Below are 14,657 nucleotides of genomic sequence, written 5' to 3'. Positions count from 1 at the left end.
GTCTTGTTTATTGCTGTGAGGCGATTTTGATATGTGTGTCTTCTGTCTTGTCACCCTCTTTAACTATTACCAGTATTATAGCTAGTACACACATCTGCATATCTTTATTTGCTGTGCCTCACATTGTTGTACGTGTTTCCGGCTTTCTGCCCATGACCCTGACACTGAGGCTGTGAATGACAAGCTAACAATGAATATTATAACACCAACAATATCCCATAGTCATGCCTCCAAACATAATCCCCATTGTTTCAGGACATTTCATTTGCAACATCCAGGTCAGCCGTAGATTAATTTTTAATTAAATGAGCTAAAGATGGAAATAGAAACTGCAATTTATGCCTTCATCCATTCTCACTTATTTCTAAACAGGTGGATGTGATAATCTTCTCATGCCAAATGTTTTTTTTTCTTGGAGTATTTCAGTTTTGGGGAAAATCCCCTCTGACGTTAGTGAATTGATTCACGGTCAAAAATCATAATTCTATCAGTTGTCAGAAGTTTTCATGATCTGACACCACATACATTCCACTCACCATTCCAGCCCTGTCGCCTACACATTACATTCCCGTACAACAAAGCTGCTGTGTGAATTACATTTCGAGGGAAGTATATTTTGTCGAGGATTCCATCTGCTTTTGACGTATCACAAATAAGTTTCAAATGAGTGGGTGAAATTGTATCCGGGTATGAGGCCCGGATGGTTACAAAAACACACACACAGGGCTTTCAATCATTCAAGTTGGAAGTGCAGTTGTATGGGAATGTAATTTTGTCGGCGACAGGCTTGTTGATATCATATGTGTGAATGAATGGATTTGTGATTGTATGACAGTATAATGGTTTGAGGTTGACTGAGATGGAGAACAGAAACGAAAATTATTTCGGACATTAAAAATCATGCAAGTTAAAGGAAACGCCTGAAGTGTAATGGCTGAATAGTGTGCATGGAGAGTGAAACAAACAAAAAACAGGCCTGAGGACACTGAAAGACACGCACTGAAAGCAGTTACATCTGTGATCTAAAACAAGTGCAGCATCTTTCGAAAAAATAAAATTATTTTGAGAGAACACTGCGAAAAATAACAAGCTTGGCAAGTGATTAGAAGCTAGTGGATTTTCTTGACTCCAACAGAATCACGGGCGTTGGTACGACTTTTCGACTTAAAATACCAGGAAATAAGCTGAATGCAAGGATGCACTCGCTAAGCTTGTGTATTTGTTGCAGTGGGATTCAAGCATTGATAAGCAGGATGTAACTTACTCTCTGCACACGAGGTATTTCTCAAACAATGGCGGGGTTCCAGGGGGGGGGGGTGATAACTCTCGACAACAATAATTGTGCATGTCGTCTTCGTACCGTTTCTGTTTGTCCTCCAACATGACCAATTCTCAAACAGAAATAAGCTGTCGGCTCTTCAAAAAGTTGTGTTGAAATAAGATCATGTGCTTCACATCTGTAAAATGTGTTCGAATGTATGATCGTGTGAGTAGTTGGGGACACTTGCAACACATCTTTTTACAGAGAGTTAAAGAAACAGTCACAGTTTGTTTCTGAAAGCTTACACTGTCTGTGAAACTGAAACAAAATAGCCCATATTGAGATACGATTAAATCTCTGTGTACTATCAAGTATACCTCAAGAGTTCTGTACAGTATCTCAGAAACCAATGGCGTTTAATGCCTGTAAATAAAACTAGCAATGCAGTGTTTCAGTGGGACCATACTGCATATCATGGATGTGAGCCTTTATGTCTTCGACATATCGCAGCAGTAACAGTATTCAGAATGAGCTTTCAGAAACAAAATCTGTGTTGTTCTAAAAATGGCAAAAGAAAGAAAGTGGTGTCATTATGTGACACTAGAAGCTCGGAGGTCCGCGGGTACACTGATCCAAACGTTCTGGTTGGCTAGCATGTTGTCGTGGCAACAAAATTAACAACGATTTATAGCATGTGGTCACACCTTCTAACAGGGAAGGTGAAATATAGATGTGTATATACAAACACACTGTAACCCTGTATTTTGTCATTTTTGCCATCTTTTTAAAGATAGAAGTTTCTGAATAAAATTCTCTTTTTTGAATGACTCGTTTTCAAACCCATTTCAGACCCAAAAATTATTTTTTTTTCTTTTTTTCTTCATAACCCAGTCAGAAAAACACACTAGTGCAAAATTTGTGCGGTTTAAGAGTTCATATAAAGTTTATATTTTGGGGTCCCCCAGCAGCAGTGGTTTGGGAAGTACTATGGGGCCACTGGGTATTTGAACATAGAGTCTGTTCATCAATATCTTCACTGAAGAAAAATGCCAGAAGAGACAAATAGAGACAACTATTTGTCTCAGTTTCCATAGCAACCTGTCATTGTCTCTCTTTTCCAGCAGGACTGACAGTCGTCTATCCGTCCATTTGTCTGTGTTCGTCCGTCTAATTTCCGTCAGTCAACCCGTCCGTCTGTTAATACGTTCTTCTATTTATGATTTGTGGCTGGAGAGTATGCTGTAGGAAAAAAATAATCCTTCATCACTTGACTGATAATCCCAACGGAGTTATGAGACGACAAATCATTTCCTGGATGTGGCCACAGCTGATTGTAGCGGTTGATGATCTTGACAGCTTATTGCCTCCAGGCTTCCACTTGTTCAGCCACCAAGCACAGGATCCTGGCTCGTCCAAGAACAACGATCAGTTGTCTGACACTTTGATTGTGTTAGACAGGCCTCTGGAAACCGGTCCATTGTGTACACCAACCCAGCAATGAAAACGTCTGGTTTTCTGGTTTAGCACAGTCTGCCTAGTGCTAGTATGACATATTGTACATAGGATTGATTTTAAGTATGTAATACCTTCATACACAGGTTCTTCTGGGACAAATAGCAGTTGCAAATGCCTGATTTGGTATGTTTTAGCCTACACAAGTTGCCAAATACTGTAGGTAGACATTGTCATAATAGGCAATACAGTAAGTGGCAGAAGGTAAAGAAAATCACAGGAACCTATTTGAAAATTCATTGTTGACTGACAACTCAACTTACCTAACTCTGTTATTGTACGGCTCAACTAAACCTCACCCATTCAGTTCTCCAAGTAGGCTAAAACTAAATTTAAACATATCTGCAACTGCTATTTAACTCTAGTACGCCAAGTACTAATGTAATACTAGTATCCAGTACTGGATGAGAGTATCGTTTTATTAAAAGGAATTGGTCTGGTTGAGCTTGTTACTGCATTTCGTTGGTCAACTTTACAGCAGCCTGTACGAACGATATCAGATTCCACCAAAACAGACTCTGTAAGCTGTAATTACGTCGGAGAGTCCAGTCCTGTCAAGTCCAGCGTGATGAAAATCCAGCGTGAGGTTTTTGGTCCAGCACCAATGATGGTTTTTGTGTTGACATATAGGAACAATCCAACTACTTTTCGATGTCTGGAGGGGATTTGAAGGGTGGAATAGTGTGCTTCCCCTGAGGGTAGAACCTTGCACCGGTCACACATGTCTGGCCTGCAGCAGGGGAGTTAAGTTAAGGGGAGGTAAGTTCAGAGTTAGTGTGTTCCACTGTGCAAATTTGGCATGGGGTACGGCGTTAGGTTGGGTAAACAATTATTCAGGTTGCAGGAAGGGCATTTAAGAACCATATGACTGGCCATATAAAGCCCTTTTCACGAGGAGGTGGGGTCAAATTTTGCAGAAGTCAACTGATGCTGGACGAGAACTGGGTCAAAGGGGTGGTCGCACTTGGAAGAAGTTCAATTAATTCATCTTTCTGTGTTTTTCCTTGGTGCCTGAAAAGCAACGGTGCTTAAGAAGACTTGTGGTCCCAGCATTAATCTCCCGAACAACACATTTGATGTCGTCGTTGACTACTCCCTTTTGTATTGGTTCCAATTTATTTTGCTCGAACAGACTCAAGGGACAAGTAGATGGTATCGTTGTTCAGGTAGCAGGTGGAGCAGAGCGGCATTACTGTGCAGATTGTGCTGACAGAGGACCAGCGTGCTACAACACAGACTGCTCACAGTGACGAGTCCAAATCATGAGTTTGTTCTTTCTTTTCCTTTTGGTCAAACCCCCGCAGACCAACAGGGAGGATGGACTAAACCACTGTATAGGTAGTGGCATGTTTGTTGGACTATACCACAGTGCAGACTGTATTGAGTGTGGTATCAAATCTAACTGCCTTTGCCTCAGTGGGCTTCATGTTGGTGTCATACATTGGGTTTTCAAATGATGCCTGACCATTGGAGCTCTCGTGGCCGACATAGCCATTGAACTGGACCTTGGGTCGCGTCCTGCAAAACAAAATGAGAAGGAAGTAACGGTGAAAAAATGATGATCTTTAGGAAAGGTCTATTGATGGTGAGGAAAAGAAAACACTGAAACCAAAAGCGTGCAGGTCTCTAAAACACAAACAGAATTTGAATTTGTTAAGTCATTAATTTGATTGAAAAGCCCACATGACACTTCAAGATAAGACAGACTACACACACCATGTTATAATTTGCATTATATGTCATATTTAACATCCCTGATTTTAAAAGCACAGGTGTAAAGGATGTATCAGTTCAAGAATTACTGAACAGCAGAATGTTCTATTTGTACTGTACTCATGCAGAGAAACCTTTACATAGGGGTAGAGATTTATTTTAATAAACAGTATTGATTATATTTATATGTTATGTTGTCTCTATTAGTTCTACAACTAATTTTTTTAAAAGTCCTCTTGTAATATTTATATACATTATCTGTCTCAGAGATTAAAGGCGAAACCTTAGTAAGAGCAGGTTTCTGGTAAAATTCTACAAATTGCAGAGAAAATGATGGCAGGACGGAGAACATGAACCATTATAACTGCCTGCTTCGGTGGTTTAGCTGCCCAGAGCCCATCTGCTGCTCTCATGCGAGTGTGTAACCTGCCATCATCCTGAATATGGTACCCAATGGTTTTAGTTCAAAATAATATATTGTCACTCAACCTGCCTGAATGAGGAATTCACTGCAGGGGTTCAAAGAGATATTCTGTGAAATATGACTAACTGTCCTAATTCGTCTGTTTATCACAGATTACATTTTTGGATCATCAAGTCCTATAATCCAGTTAGATATAATCACTTACTCCCAAACCCTGTGGAACTATTAGCAGTGAGGAGTGCTGCAGCTGATCCACTGTTTGACTCTGACCTCATTAAGAGTGTGTGTGTGTGTGTGCGTACATATCCAACCCTGGGGAGCCACTAAGCCTACCCTACATGCTCAACCCATTACTTTACAAAACTGCACACACACCAACACACACCGCAGACCCCCCTACGTGGCAGTAGTTCAAATGGCTGCACTAGTTTCTGGTTGTGGCTGCAGGTGCAATAGTTTAGTTTTATTGGCAGAATGAAAAACAGCTCACATAATTGCTCTGACAGTATTATAGATACTGTATAGACTTATAGAGCCAAAGCAGGAAGAAACTGCAGTGTGCACACTCCTCGCTTTTAATTTCTCATTTACGATATTATATTGTTATACAGAGAAATCATTGCTGTTGGCTTGCCATTATGTTGGGCTAGGGCATCATGTCAGCAAACTTTACCTTACCACACACCTACTGTCAAGGCAGGATGAAGTGCCAGTAGAAACATATTGAAGCACTGTATACATTACTTGTCTACTTCATTAAATATTGTATTTGTTCTTGATGTCATCATGTTGACAGAAAGATGACAATGAGATCAAAGATAAAATAAATCTTTCTAGCTTTAAATGACTGCTGTTTTGACACAGTAGGGCTGCACTGCTTTTAAAAACGATGTACTGTATATGTCACCTCAATTACTTTTAGCTGATATGAGGAGTCAATGTGTTCAACTTCCCTGTGAATCAATATACATTTTGGTTTACAAGTTTTAATTATATGTTCGACTAATACAAAACAGTGTCGGACAAAATACACAACTTAGCTCAGTTTAGAACACTTAGAATTAAAATTGGGTCAGTTGTGCAGCCTTACGAAACAGCATGAAGCAAAATTGAAAAACAACGGATGACAAGTTTGACGGAGGATGTGGCGGCGGGCGGAGGTCTGGTTGCTGTTTGAAACCAGGTGAATAACAGGTGCCAGTCTTACCTGCCGCCAGGCCCCCAGGTGTCTTTTGGTCTCTCATTGTCATCTGTGTCAGCAGACAATGTCCTGCATACAACCACCAGCTTTAATATACATCAGCTATCATTGCACACTGTTAACTGGTGAGCAGGTTGTGTAACACAGTGTGAAGTAATACAATGGTAGTGTTTGTAGCTATTGGTAAACTGTGCTAACTTTACTGTAAATATCTCTGTAAGTCTGCTTGGCCCTAGACAGCAGTCACCATCTTAGCATTCACGCAATTTACAGCAAAGCTCATTACTCACAAGTCACAACACATTACAGTCTGTTTCCTCGATAACATCAATAGGTCAGGACTCTACATGTCTCACTGCAGAGAGAGTACTGCAGCGTACAGCTGCCATAGCTGGCGAACCAACGGATTAACGTGTAATAATGACGATAGTTGGATGAGCAAGTTGACTTTGTAAAACTTTGAGTGATGAAGTTCAAAGGTCAGAATATTCCGTAGATGTAGAATCTTAAATAGAAAACATGAATGATGACATTTTACCCTCAATATAGCTGTGTATTATCTGCCATCTGAGGGCACTGCAAGTCTTTTGTGCACTCTTTCGGAACAACAATTAATATCTAAGGTCATTTCGATTTAAACTTCATGGTGCGCTCTGAGTTTTGGAGCTATAATTATGTTTAAAAGAATTATGTTTTCAAAGAAAAAACATGCATCAGTACTCTCTTGACTACACAGGCTCTATTTTGATGTTGGTGCAAATTTGTCAGAGGAACACATGCTGATGGACTTCCACTTTGGAAGTTCGCAAGTAAATTACTTGTCTGCCTAAAACTATTTGGTAATACACTTCGTTCTTTTTCATCTCATACGCTTCTAAACTGATATCAGTACACAATCCTCAATGTCATTAAGGAAGATTCGTACAAGGTTCGATTATAAGGTGACTATAGTGTCCTCCACAATTGCTTGTAAGAAATATAAAAGTCTTCCATTTGAAAGTTTTTGTCATCTAAATGTGTTCTTTATGGGAGGTGCACATTCAGGCAAGCAATGGATTAATATAACATTTGGCCCGTATGGAAACTGCCAAGGTGTCATGGCAACGCAACTCTAACTGCTGTCAATGTCTCCGGCCTACGTGTCTGACCTCTGGTCACCAAAAAATAAAATAAGATAGAGAGTGGAGGTTTCAAGGAAACGTATGAAATAAATGACGAAATTAGGGAATCGTGCTGCACTGAAAACAAATTCAAAGAAACCATTAAAATGCACTGAGAACCATGAAAGTGTATCTGCATAAAGACATAATTCAACAGGGCAAACAGCTGCTTTGTATTCTAGTTGGTCTAGTGGTCTGTTTTCACATGATGGATTTACATTGAGGACATAGCTTACCTGTGCTTGTAGAGGTAGAAAGCAAATCCAGACAGGATGAGGGCAAAGAAAGGAACCAGGATCGCTGCGGCCACAGAGCTGCTGTTGGTGTAGGGGTTGGACGGGTCCATCGCCATTGTTACGGGGCCTGGGGACACAAACACAGATGAACCCTCACATGCATGGACACATAAACACCCTTTTGTGTATGTGTAATTGAGGCTTTTTGTATTATTAGTCTGTGTATTTGAACTCTCATGTTTATTCTGTCTGAAAATAAAATTATTTTATATTACACTAACAAAAACATTTCAATACGATTTCTTCAATTTGTCTGAATGTTTTAGTCCCACTCTCGATATGACAATGTTTAACAGGAAGATCAAGGCTGTGTTGTTTGTTGTGGTTGTTATTAGGGCTGATGTTAGACAGACATACCTTGCCTTGTCAGATGAAACTTGCCAAAGTCTTTGCTGTGAATATGCCCCTGGTAGACAAAAGTCTTCTGATCTGATTCTGCAGTAACCTGGAAAAAGCAACGCATTCAGTGTTCAGATTGCAGTTCATACAATAAGTTATACACTTTCCATTCAGATGGACGGGGGCTTCTGTCACCCTGGTTTTCCTAAATTAGAGATACAGGTTTAAATGAGCTCTTCAACAAACAGGGCGAGATACTGAAACAGTTCTCTCAGCATAAAAGGATGATGTGATGGTGGTACAAAGTACTGCAGAATAGTGTTTGACACAGAAGTAGAGTACGATGGATGAACTCCAATTCTGTCAATCAAAACCACAGCAGGACGTCGCTGGGAAGGTAATGAAAGTGTGAAGAAGTGGCTTACTGATCACACACAGGATAAGACAGCTGTGGCTGTAGGGTGACAACGTTTTAAGCATATTTGAAGGCAGGTGAAAGTGTAATTACCTTCCTGCAGCGTTCACACTTAAAAAGAGCTCGCTCAAAGTCCAGATCCCACAGATTCAAATGAACTGAATGAAGTTCTCATGATGTACTTTCTACATTCCTGTTACATTTCATTTTATCCATTTGAAAAAATTGATATGACTTAATTTCATACATGTCTATATTTTATCCCTATATTTTCACTTTCATGTCTTAGATTCCTGTTTGACTTTTACTTGTGTGATTTTCTTTTTTCATACATACATATGGAATGAGCATTGTTGAAGGCAGCCTGATATTGAAGAGCCAGCGACTACTTTCATTTTATTAATTGTAGTGCATATGATAATAAAGAACTTGAAACTAGTATCAAAACCAAAGTACATGAAAAACAGGCGTGTGCACGTGGTATGAGCGCACGGGACAGTATCCACGAGAAGAAAAGCATCATCACAACAGATGACTGCGCCACGTGCACGAATTCAGTCCCACGAGCACGGGGCTCGACCCTCACTACGCGCTCACAACTACGCACTTGCTCTTCAAGTTGACTTTGAGACTTTGGAGGTGGGGATGAAATAGACAGTGCCTGATATGTCTCCACTTGCCCGAGACATGGCAGCGGCTGGCCGCACATTACGTGAGCGTCGTTAACTGTCCCAAGCATTAACAACGCTAATTAATGCTTGGGACAGTTAACAACGCTCGTGTTCACGCTCGTTATCTGCAAAAGGGACATATTCAGTTCACCGAAAACATGAGCAAGTTCAAAGAACGCAATCTTTTAGTTGACTAGAGGGACGACAACATCGCGCTGACAGTTGTCCCCGAGGAATACAGTCTCTATTTTTTAATACAGTATGAATTATGACTAAATGTCATTTAGTAAAAGGTAATGTGATTATTTCAACAGTTCATAGTATTGTGGCATGCATTCATTTGTTCAAACTCAATGAACTATTCTTTTTTTGTATTTGTAAATGTCAGGTTTCACCCTGTCTCTCTTCATTGACAGTACAGTGTCTCTCCACCTCCTGTACCTTTTGGCCTTTCTCTCTCTCTTCTTCTTTTCCTCTCCTCACCATGAGCTTGTTTGGAGACTGAAGCAGCAATCTTTTACCCATAAATCTACAGTTGAAATGTTATCTTCCAACTGTTTTTCAGAAATCACAACTAAGCCAGCCTGATTCTTCCCCTCCCTCACTTTTTCTGTCTTTCTCAACATTATAAATTGGCTGTCCGTGTGCCTCCTTTCTCTTCTGTCCTTTTACAATTTCCTCACTATTTATCGGCACGGTCAGTAACGTCCTGGAGTCTCTGTGGGATGCTTTGCGATGTCACGCAAAAACATAACCTTGCAACAAATGCTTCTTGGTAAGCCGTGATTTATCATTCACCATCATTTCTCTGTTTGAAAAGACATTTGAGAAAATGTTAATTAACGTTTATTGTATTTCAACATCTCTTTTGTAGAATGTGACTGAGGATTCGTCATGAATTTAAATACCCCTCTTTCGCAAAACCCCGTCCAGTGTAATAGAGGGTGTGGGCTGAGTAGTGCGGTGTGGACGATGCTACTTTATTGTAATGGGAGTGATATTGATATTATGATATTGATTTTTGTTATGAATAAAAAAGATGTGTAAACACAACATTCATTTCAAAATGGCTGATATAGAAAATGAGAGGAAGTTTGTCTTACATATCCATCCATAGCCCAGTTGTCATTTTTGAACTTGCTGTAGTAATGCTCTGTCGGCCCCTTCACCTGGTAGACCTTCAACAGCAGCTGGTTCTCCTCTGACTTGTAGGTACCTGAATGAACAGATACATATATAAATACATTGTTTTTGAGGTAGTGGTGTCATTTAAATAACAGCAACTTAACTTCTAATTTGTGTTGCCACTTGGCAGGGAAAAGAGAAAGCCATTGAGGCAAAGGTCCCGTGGGAGGTTGACAAACAGAAAGACAGACAGACAGGGAGGCAGGTAAACAGACAGACAGGTTGACTGACAAACAGACAAAAGGAGACACCTTGACATTTCGAATTATGGTCCTCTATTTCCTTCACTCAGCACTTGACACATTACTGGGGAGAAAGTGACATTTACCCTTTAGCGACATGTCGACTTGGTTAACTACAGTGCAACACAGAAACTGCTGCTGATCAACATGACAAGTCCATATCACGGATTCAAAATGAAATAGCTTCATACATTCAGAGCCCTTTCATACCTGCAGGAAATCTTTCAAGACCCCGGCATCAAGCTGAACTATTGACTGTGAAATATTGTTGTGAAATGTCAAAATATACACGAGTGTCAGCAGGAGAGTCAGAGAGTTTGTTAAACCCTACTCTTTTGGGGGGTTTCAATCTATACTGCAGCTTTACCTGTTCTGTTAACCTTCCAGCTCTTTCCATACAATATGTTCTGTATGTCTGCAGTGCAGTTGAATAAAAACACATCATGTGTTCAAGAGTACTACTGTGGGAGGTTATGTTGCTCAGGTACAGTAATAATGTGGCCCTTCAGACTGGTGTGGTAATTCTTCAGATGCATCAGTGCAGAGGGGCACAAGCACACGACTTGTTAGGCGGTTCATAATTCCAACCAGTGCCCCTTGCATGTTATATTATTTAACATATTAGCGCTCAAACTCAAGCACAAACCATTTTTCTTCTGCCCTGCAGACTGTGAATGTTTATACAAATGTGAAAGTACTGAAATAAGTGCAACATAGGGAATCGCACCAATTTCAATATAGCTACCAGCGATGCTTTGCTACAAAGTGTGAATGAAAGCTGGATCTTTATCAGCCTGCTGGGTGTTTACACCTACAGGAGTGCTTGTGTTATTTACACTGAATTTAAAGTCTTTAACATCTGGAATGTGATTGCTCTTTTTTTAACCGCCCTCATAGTGGTGCTACAATGCTCCATTGAAGTTAAACAGGTCCATTTTATTCACTTTTAGTGTCAAATTAATTCAAGTATTTTCCATCTGTTTTCTATATCCACATATATAGATCATGGTCATTGGAGAGGGTATTTTCTATTTCACGTTTATTTTGTAAGTTGATGCAAATTTATCCTGAGGAAAATACTGATCGGATCAGTTTTTCAAATTCTAAAAACATAACAACTTAAAAATAGGTCTTTTGAAAAGTTACAAAGAGTAAAATGAATTTGTGAAAAACGTTTTAGTGTTTTCCTTGTTTTGTTTTTTTACCTGATAGTCTGATTGACACTCCGCTGGTTTCCAGTAATGTGACGTTGACTCTGCCACTGGTAGCGTTGAACCCAGTAACTGTAAATGTGGTGACCTGTCTTTTCCCGAGATACTCGTAAAAACCGCTCCACTCTGAGTTTGGCGCGAACACGTCCACTGGAACTGGAACGGAGAAACAGAAACAAAATTCTTGTCATACCACCTTTGCAACTTTTCCCTGCCACAAGTTCAAAGTCATGAACCGAAATGATGGCGAGAAAAGGGTCATTGTTAGGATTCATCCCTTAGTGTTTGCCAACAAACTAAACATATCTACCGCTGGTTCCTTCATAACTGACTGCTGCAGTGTGTCTGAGTCACACACTTAGAAATATGACTTCATCAAAACTCAGTAGCTTCAGTATTCTTGCAAAAAACCCGTGGTCTTTTTCTCTGGTGTTAGTCTTTCTTCACTGGCTCCCTCTAAATGCATATATTGATGATACAATCCTACTTCAAACTTACAAGGTATTACATGGTATTGCACCTGAATGTTTTCACTGATTTATTTACTGCGTCTGAGCCTTCGTCCTATGAATCTGAAATAAGACCGCTTGCCGAGACAGAGGATCCTTTTAGTCAACACTCACTACATCCTCCCACCGCAATAGCCATTCTTCTCTGGAAAATACAGTTTGAACATCTGTGACTTAAGTACTACAGTGTGTGCTTATTCTGCATACCTCGAATCTTGTTCTTCTGGACATCTGACTCTCCTCTGCCTTTGGGATTGACTTTCACTCCAACTGAAACATAAATCAGCATTACATTTAGTTTAGCTCACTTCATGGTTGAGATTCATCTGTAATCCCAATATATTGCCATTTGTCAATTCTGGGGTTACACAGACAACTGGAAGTCTATTTTCTGTCTGGTTATATCACTGACTTTTTTGTTTTTATTCATCACAGCATTCCGCTCCTTGTCTTTGAGATAGGAGTATGTGATAAAACAAACAAACATCACCCCTGCATTCTTGGAACGCCTTACGCTGACTTTCGAGAGCACGGCAATAATATCAGGGTGAAAATCTGTATTTATCTTAAACCACATGGGATTATGACATCTAGTTAATATTCAAGGCTCAACATCAGCCCATTTTATACAAGCAGTGCATTTTTTCAAGATCCGATCTGAATACCTTTACAGAGCGGGGGTTTGCCCGACCATCTCGCATCACTTTTGCAGGTTCTGTGCTCTGATCCCCCGGCCAGATAGAAACCGTCTTGACAGGTGTAGATCAGCGTATATCCCAGCGTTGGCAGGTCCATAGATCGAACATCAACATTACTGGGGGTCTCTGGCTGTCTGCATGAATGGGCTGAGTGACAGGGAAGAGGAAAAATGAACACAGAGTTGTCACTTGTATTGCATTCTTCTCCTTAAAGCCACAATAAGTATGGAGTAAAGATAGAAAAAAAAACTCATCAGTGACAACAAAACAGATGAATTAACAGCCACTATGATAAGGAAACAGAATATTAGTACACAGAGTAATAACAGACATAGTTGTCTCTTACCTATGCATTCTGGTTGTGTCCCACTCCAGGTTAGGTTTTCTAGGCACGTTCTTGTGGTGGAGCCAAGGATGTGATAGTTCTTGCGGCACTTGAAGGAAATCTTACTGCTCACCTACATGATGTAAAAGCACATTAAGAATGAATCTTTACCCAATACATTCCATCAACAGGTTCTTCTCTGTGCCCCAGACAGTCTGGTCTCATTGCAAGAAAACATTGCCAATCTTTGTCATCTGCAAAGTCGAACTTTAGAAATATGGTGCCACATTTACAAGGCCGTTACTTTTGACCTGCATGTGAAAAAAGTGTCTCGTATAGAATTAAAGGATGTCTGTCTTCTTCCAACTGTTTAAACTATTGTGCAGTCAAACCTTCATGTCTGTCCTTGACTATGGAGATGTTCTGAATTGTCATGCTGCTCCATCAACACTTCAGCTGTTAAACCCTGTGTATCACAGTGCATTCCGCTGTATCACAAAGGACACATTTCAGAAGTATATTGTTGACTGTATGACACGGTTGGATGGGCCTCCTTACAGAAGGACTCGAGAAGAAATAGCCATCACGTGTTATTCATTGATAAAGTTCTACTGTTGAAGCTTCTAAACTACCTCACATCTCTTCTGCCATTTAACTCCACTAACCACACACAGGACATGATCCAGTAACTACTTCCTCTTCGATATCGTATTAATGTTGGCAGAACTGGTTTCAGCTACTTTGAAGCTTTTAACAAATGAACTGCAAACTCACATACAACGAGAGACTTGCATACCCCAGGGAGATTTTAAAGCTTCATCATCTCATGTTGTTTATGATTCCTGTAAGAGGTTTGAAGTCTTGTAAATTGTGTAGTTGTTTTGTTTCTGTTTTGCGGTTTGTATCCTTGTGAGTGTTTCGTGTTCTCGGGTCTCTCTTCAAAAAGAGATTAAGAGCCTGATTAAATAAAGATAAAATAAAATAAAGATTTTTGATTGGCTCTTGTTTTTCCAACTGAGGAGCATTGCAAACCTCAGGCTCAATTCATGAATTTTGTCATTTTGATAACAGTGTTGCAACTCATGTGGCAGAATCCTGCTGCTGTATTCTGACATGGTGTACTTATCATGACTTAACAAAACATCAAGTAACCAACCAAACTCTGCAAGATGCAATTTAATTCTATCCTTTTTTAAAATTCAAAATACACATCAGTTTCTTGAAATTTCTTTTTCCTGACAAGTTTAACTTGAATGTGAATTGAAAGATTATACAGTCGTTTTGCCAAGTAAACAGTGAACTGATATATTTCTCACCTGAAACCCCTGACCCATGACCGGTATACCGTAGGCTGGAGTTCCTGGGTCACGGCAGTTGTTGAAGGCTGGGTCTACACACACACATATAAACACTTATTATACTTACTGATATTAAAATATGGATTCAAGTTTTTATACTAATTCTCAAAGTCAAAGAAGCATTCTGACATTTCATA

At 39.9% G+C, this 14,657-nt stretch overlaps 1 protein-coding gene across 1 annotated transcript in view; it reads right to left on the bottom strand.

The window, feature by feature from the left end:
- Nucleotides 1-4,131: 4,131 nt before the first annotated feature.
- The window catches only part of LOC306788818 (CUB and sushi domain-containing protein 1-like), a gene marked incomplete at both ends in the record, with an annotated part of 359,256 nt that continues 348,730 nt past the window's right edge, over nucleotides 4,132-14,657 (bottom strand). The window contains 10 exons of the mRNA XM_079284484.1: nucleotides 4,132-4,291; nucleotides 6,118-6,180; nucleotides 7,508-7,634; nucleotides 7,925-8,012; nucleotides 10,096-10,208; nucleotides 11,625-11,786; nucleotides 12,347-12,409; nucleotides 12,805-12,984; nucleotides 13,184-13,295; nucleotides 14,479-14,552. Coding sequence (XP_079140610.1) covers nucleotides 4,132-4,291; nucleotides 6,118-6,180; nucleotides 7,508-7,634; nucleotides 7,925-8,012; nucleotides 10,096-10,208; nucleotides 11,625-11,786; nucleotides 12,347-12,409; nucleotides 12,805-12,984; nucleotides 13,184-13,295; nucleotides 14,479-14,552 — 1,142 coding nt within the window. The remainder of the gene's footprint in view (nucleotides 4,292-6,117; nucleotides 6,181-7,507; nucleotides 7,635-7,924; nucleotides 8,013-10,095; nucleotides 10,209-11,624; nucleotides 11,787-12,346; nucleotides 12,410-12,804; nucleotides 12,985-13,183; nucleotides 13,296-14,478; nucleotides 14,553-14,657) is intronic.

Source organism: Melanostigma gelatinosum (genome assembly GCF_949748355.1).
Source record: "Melanostigma gelatinosum genome assembly, chromosome: 2".
Lineage (NCBI taxonomy): Eukaryota > Metazoa > Chordata > Actinopteri > Perciformes > Zoarcidae > Melanostigma > Melanostigma gelatinosum.
Note: the sequence above shows the minus strand (reverse complement) of the source record. Positions and strands in the feature narration are given on the sequence as shown.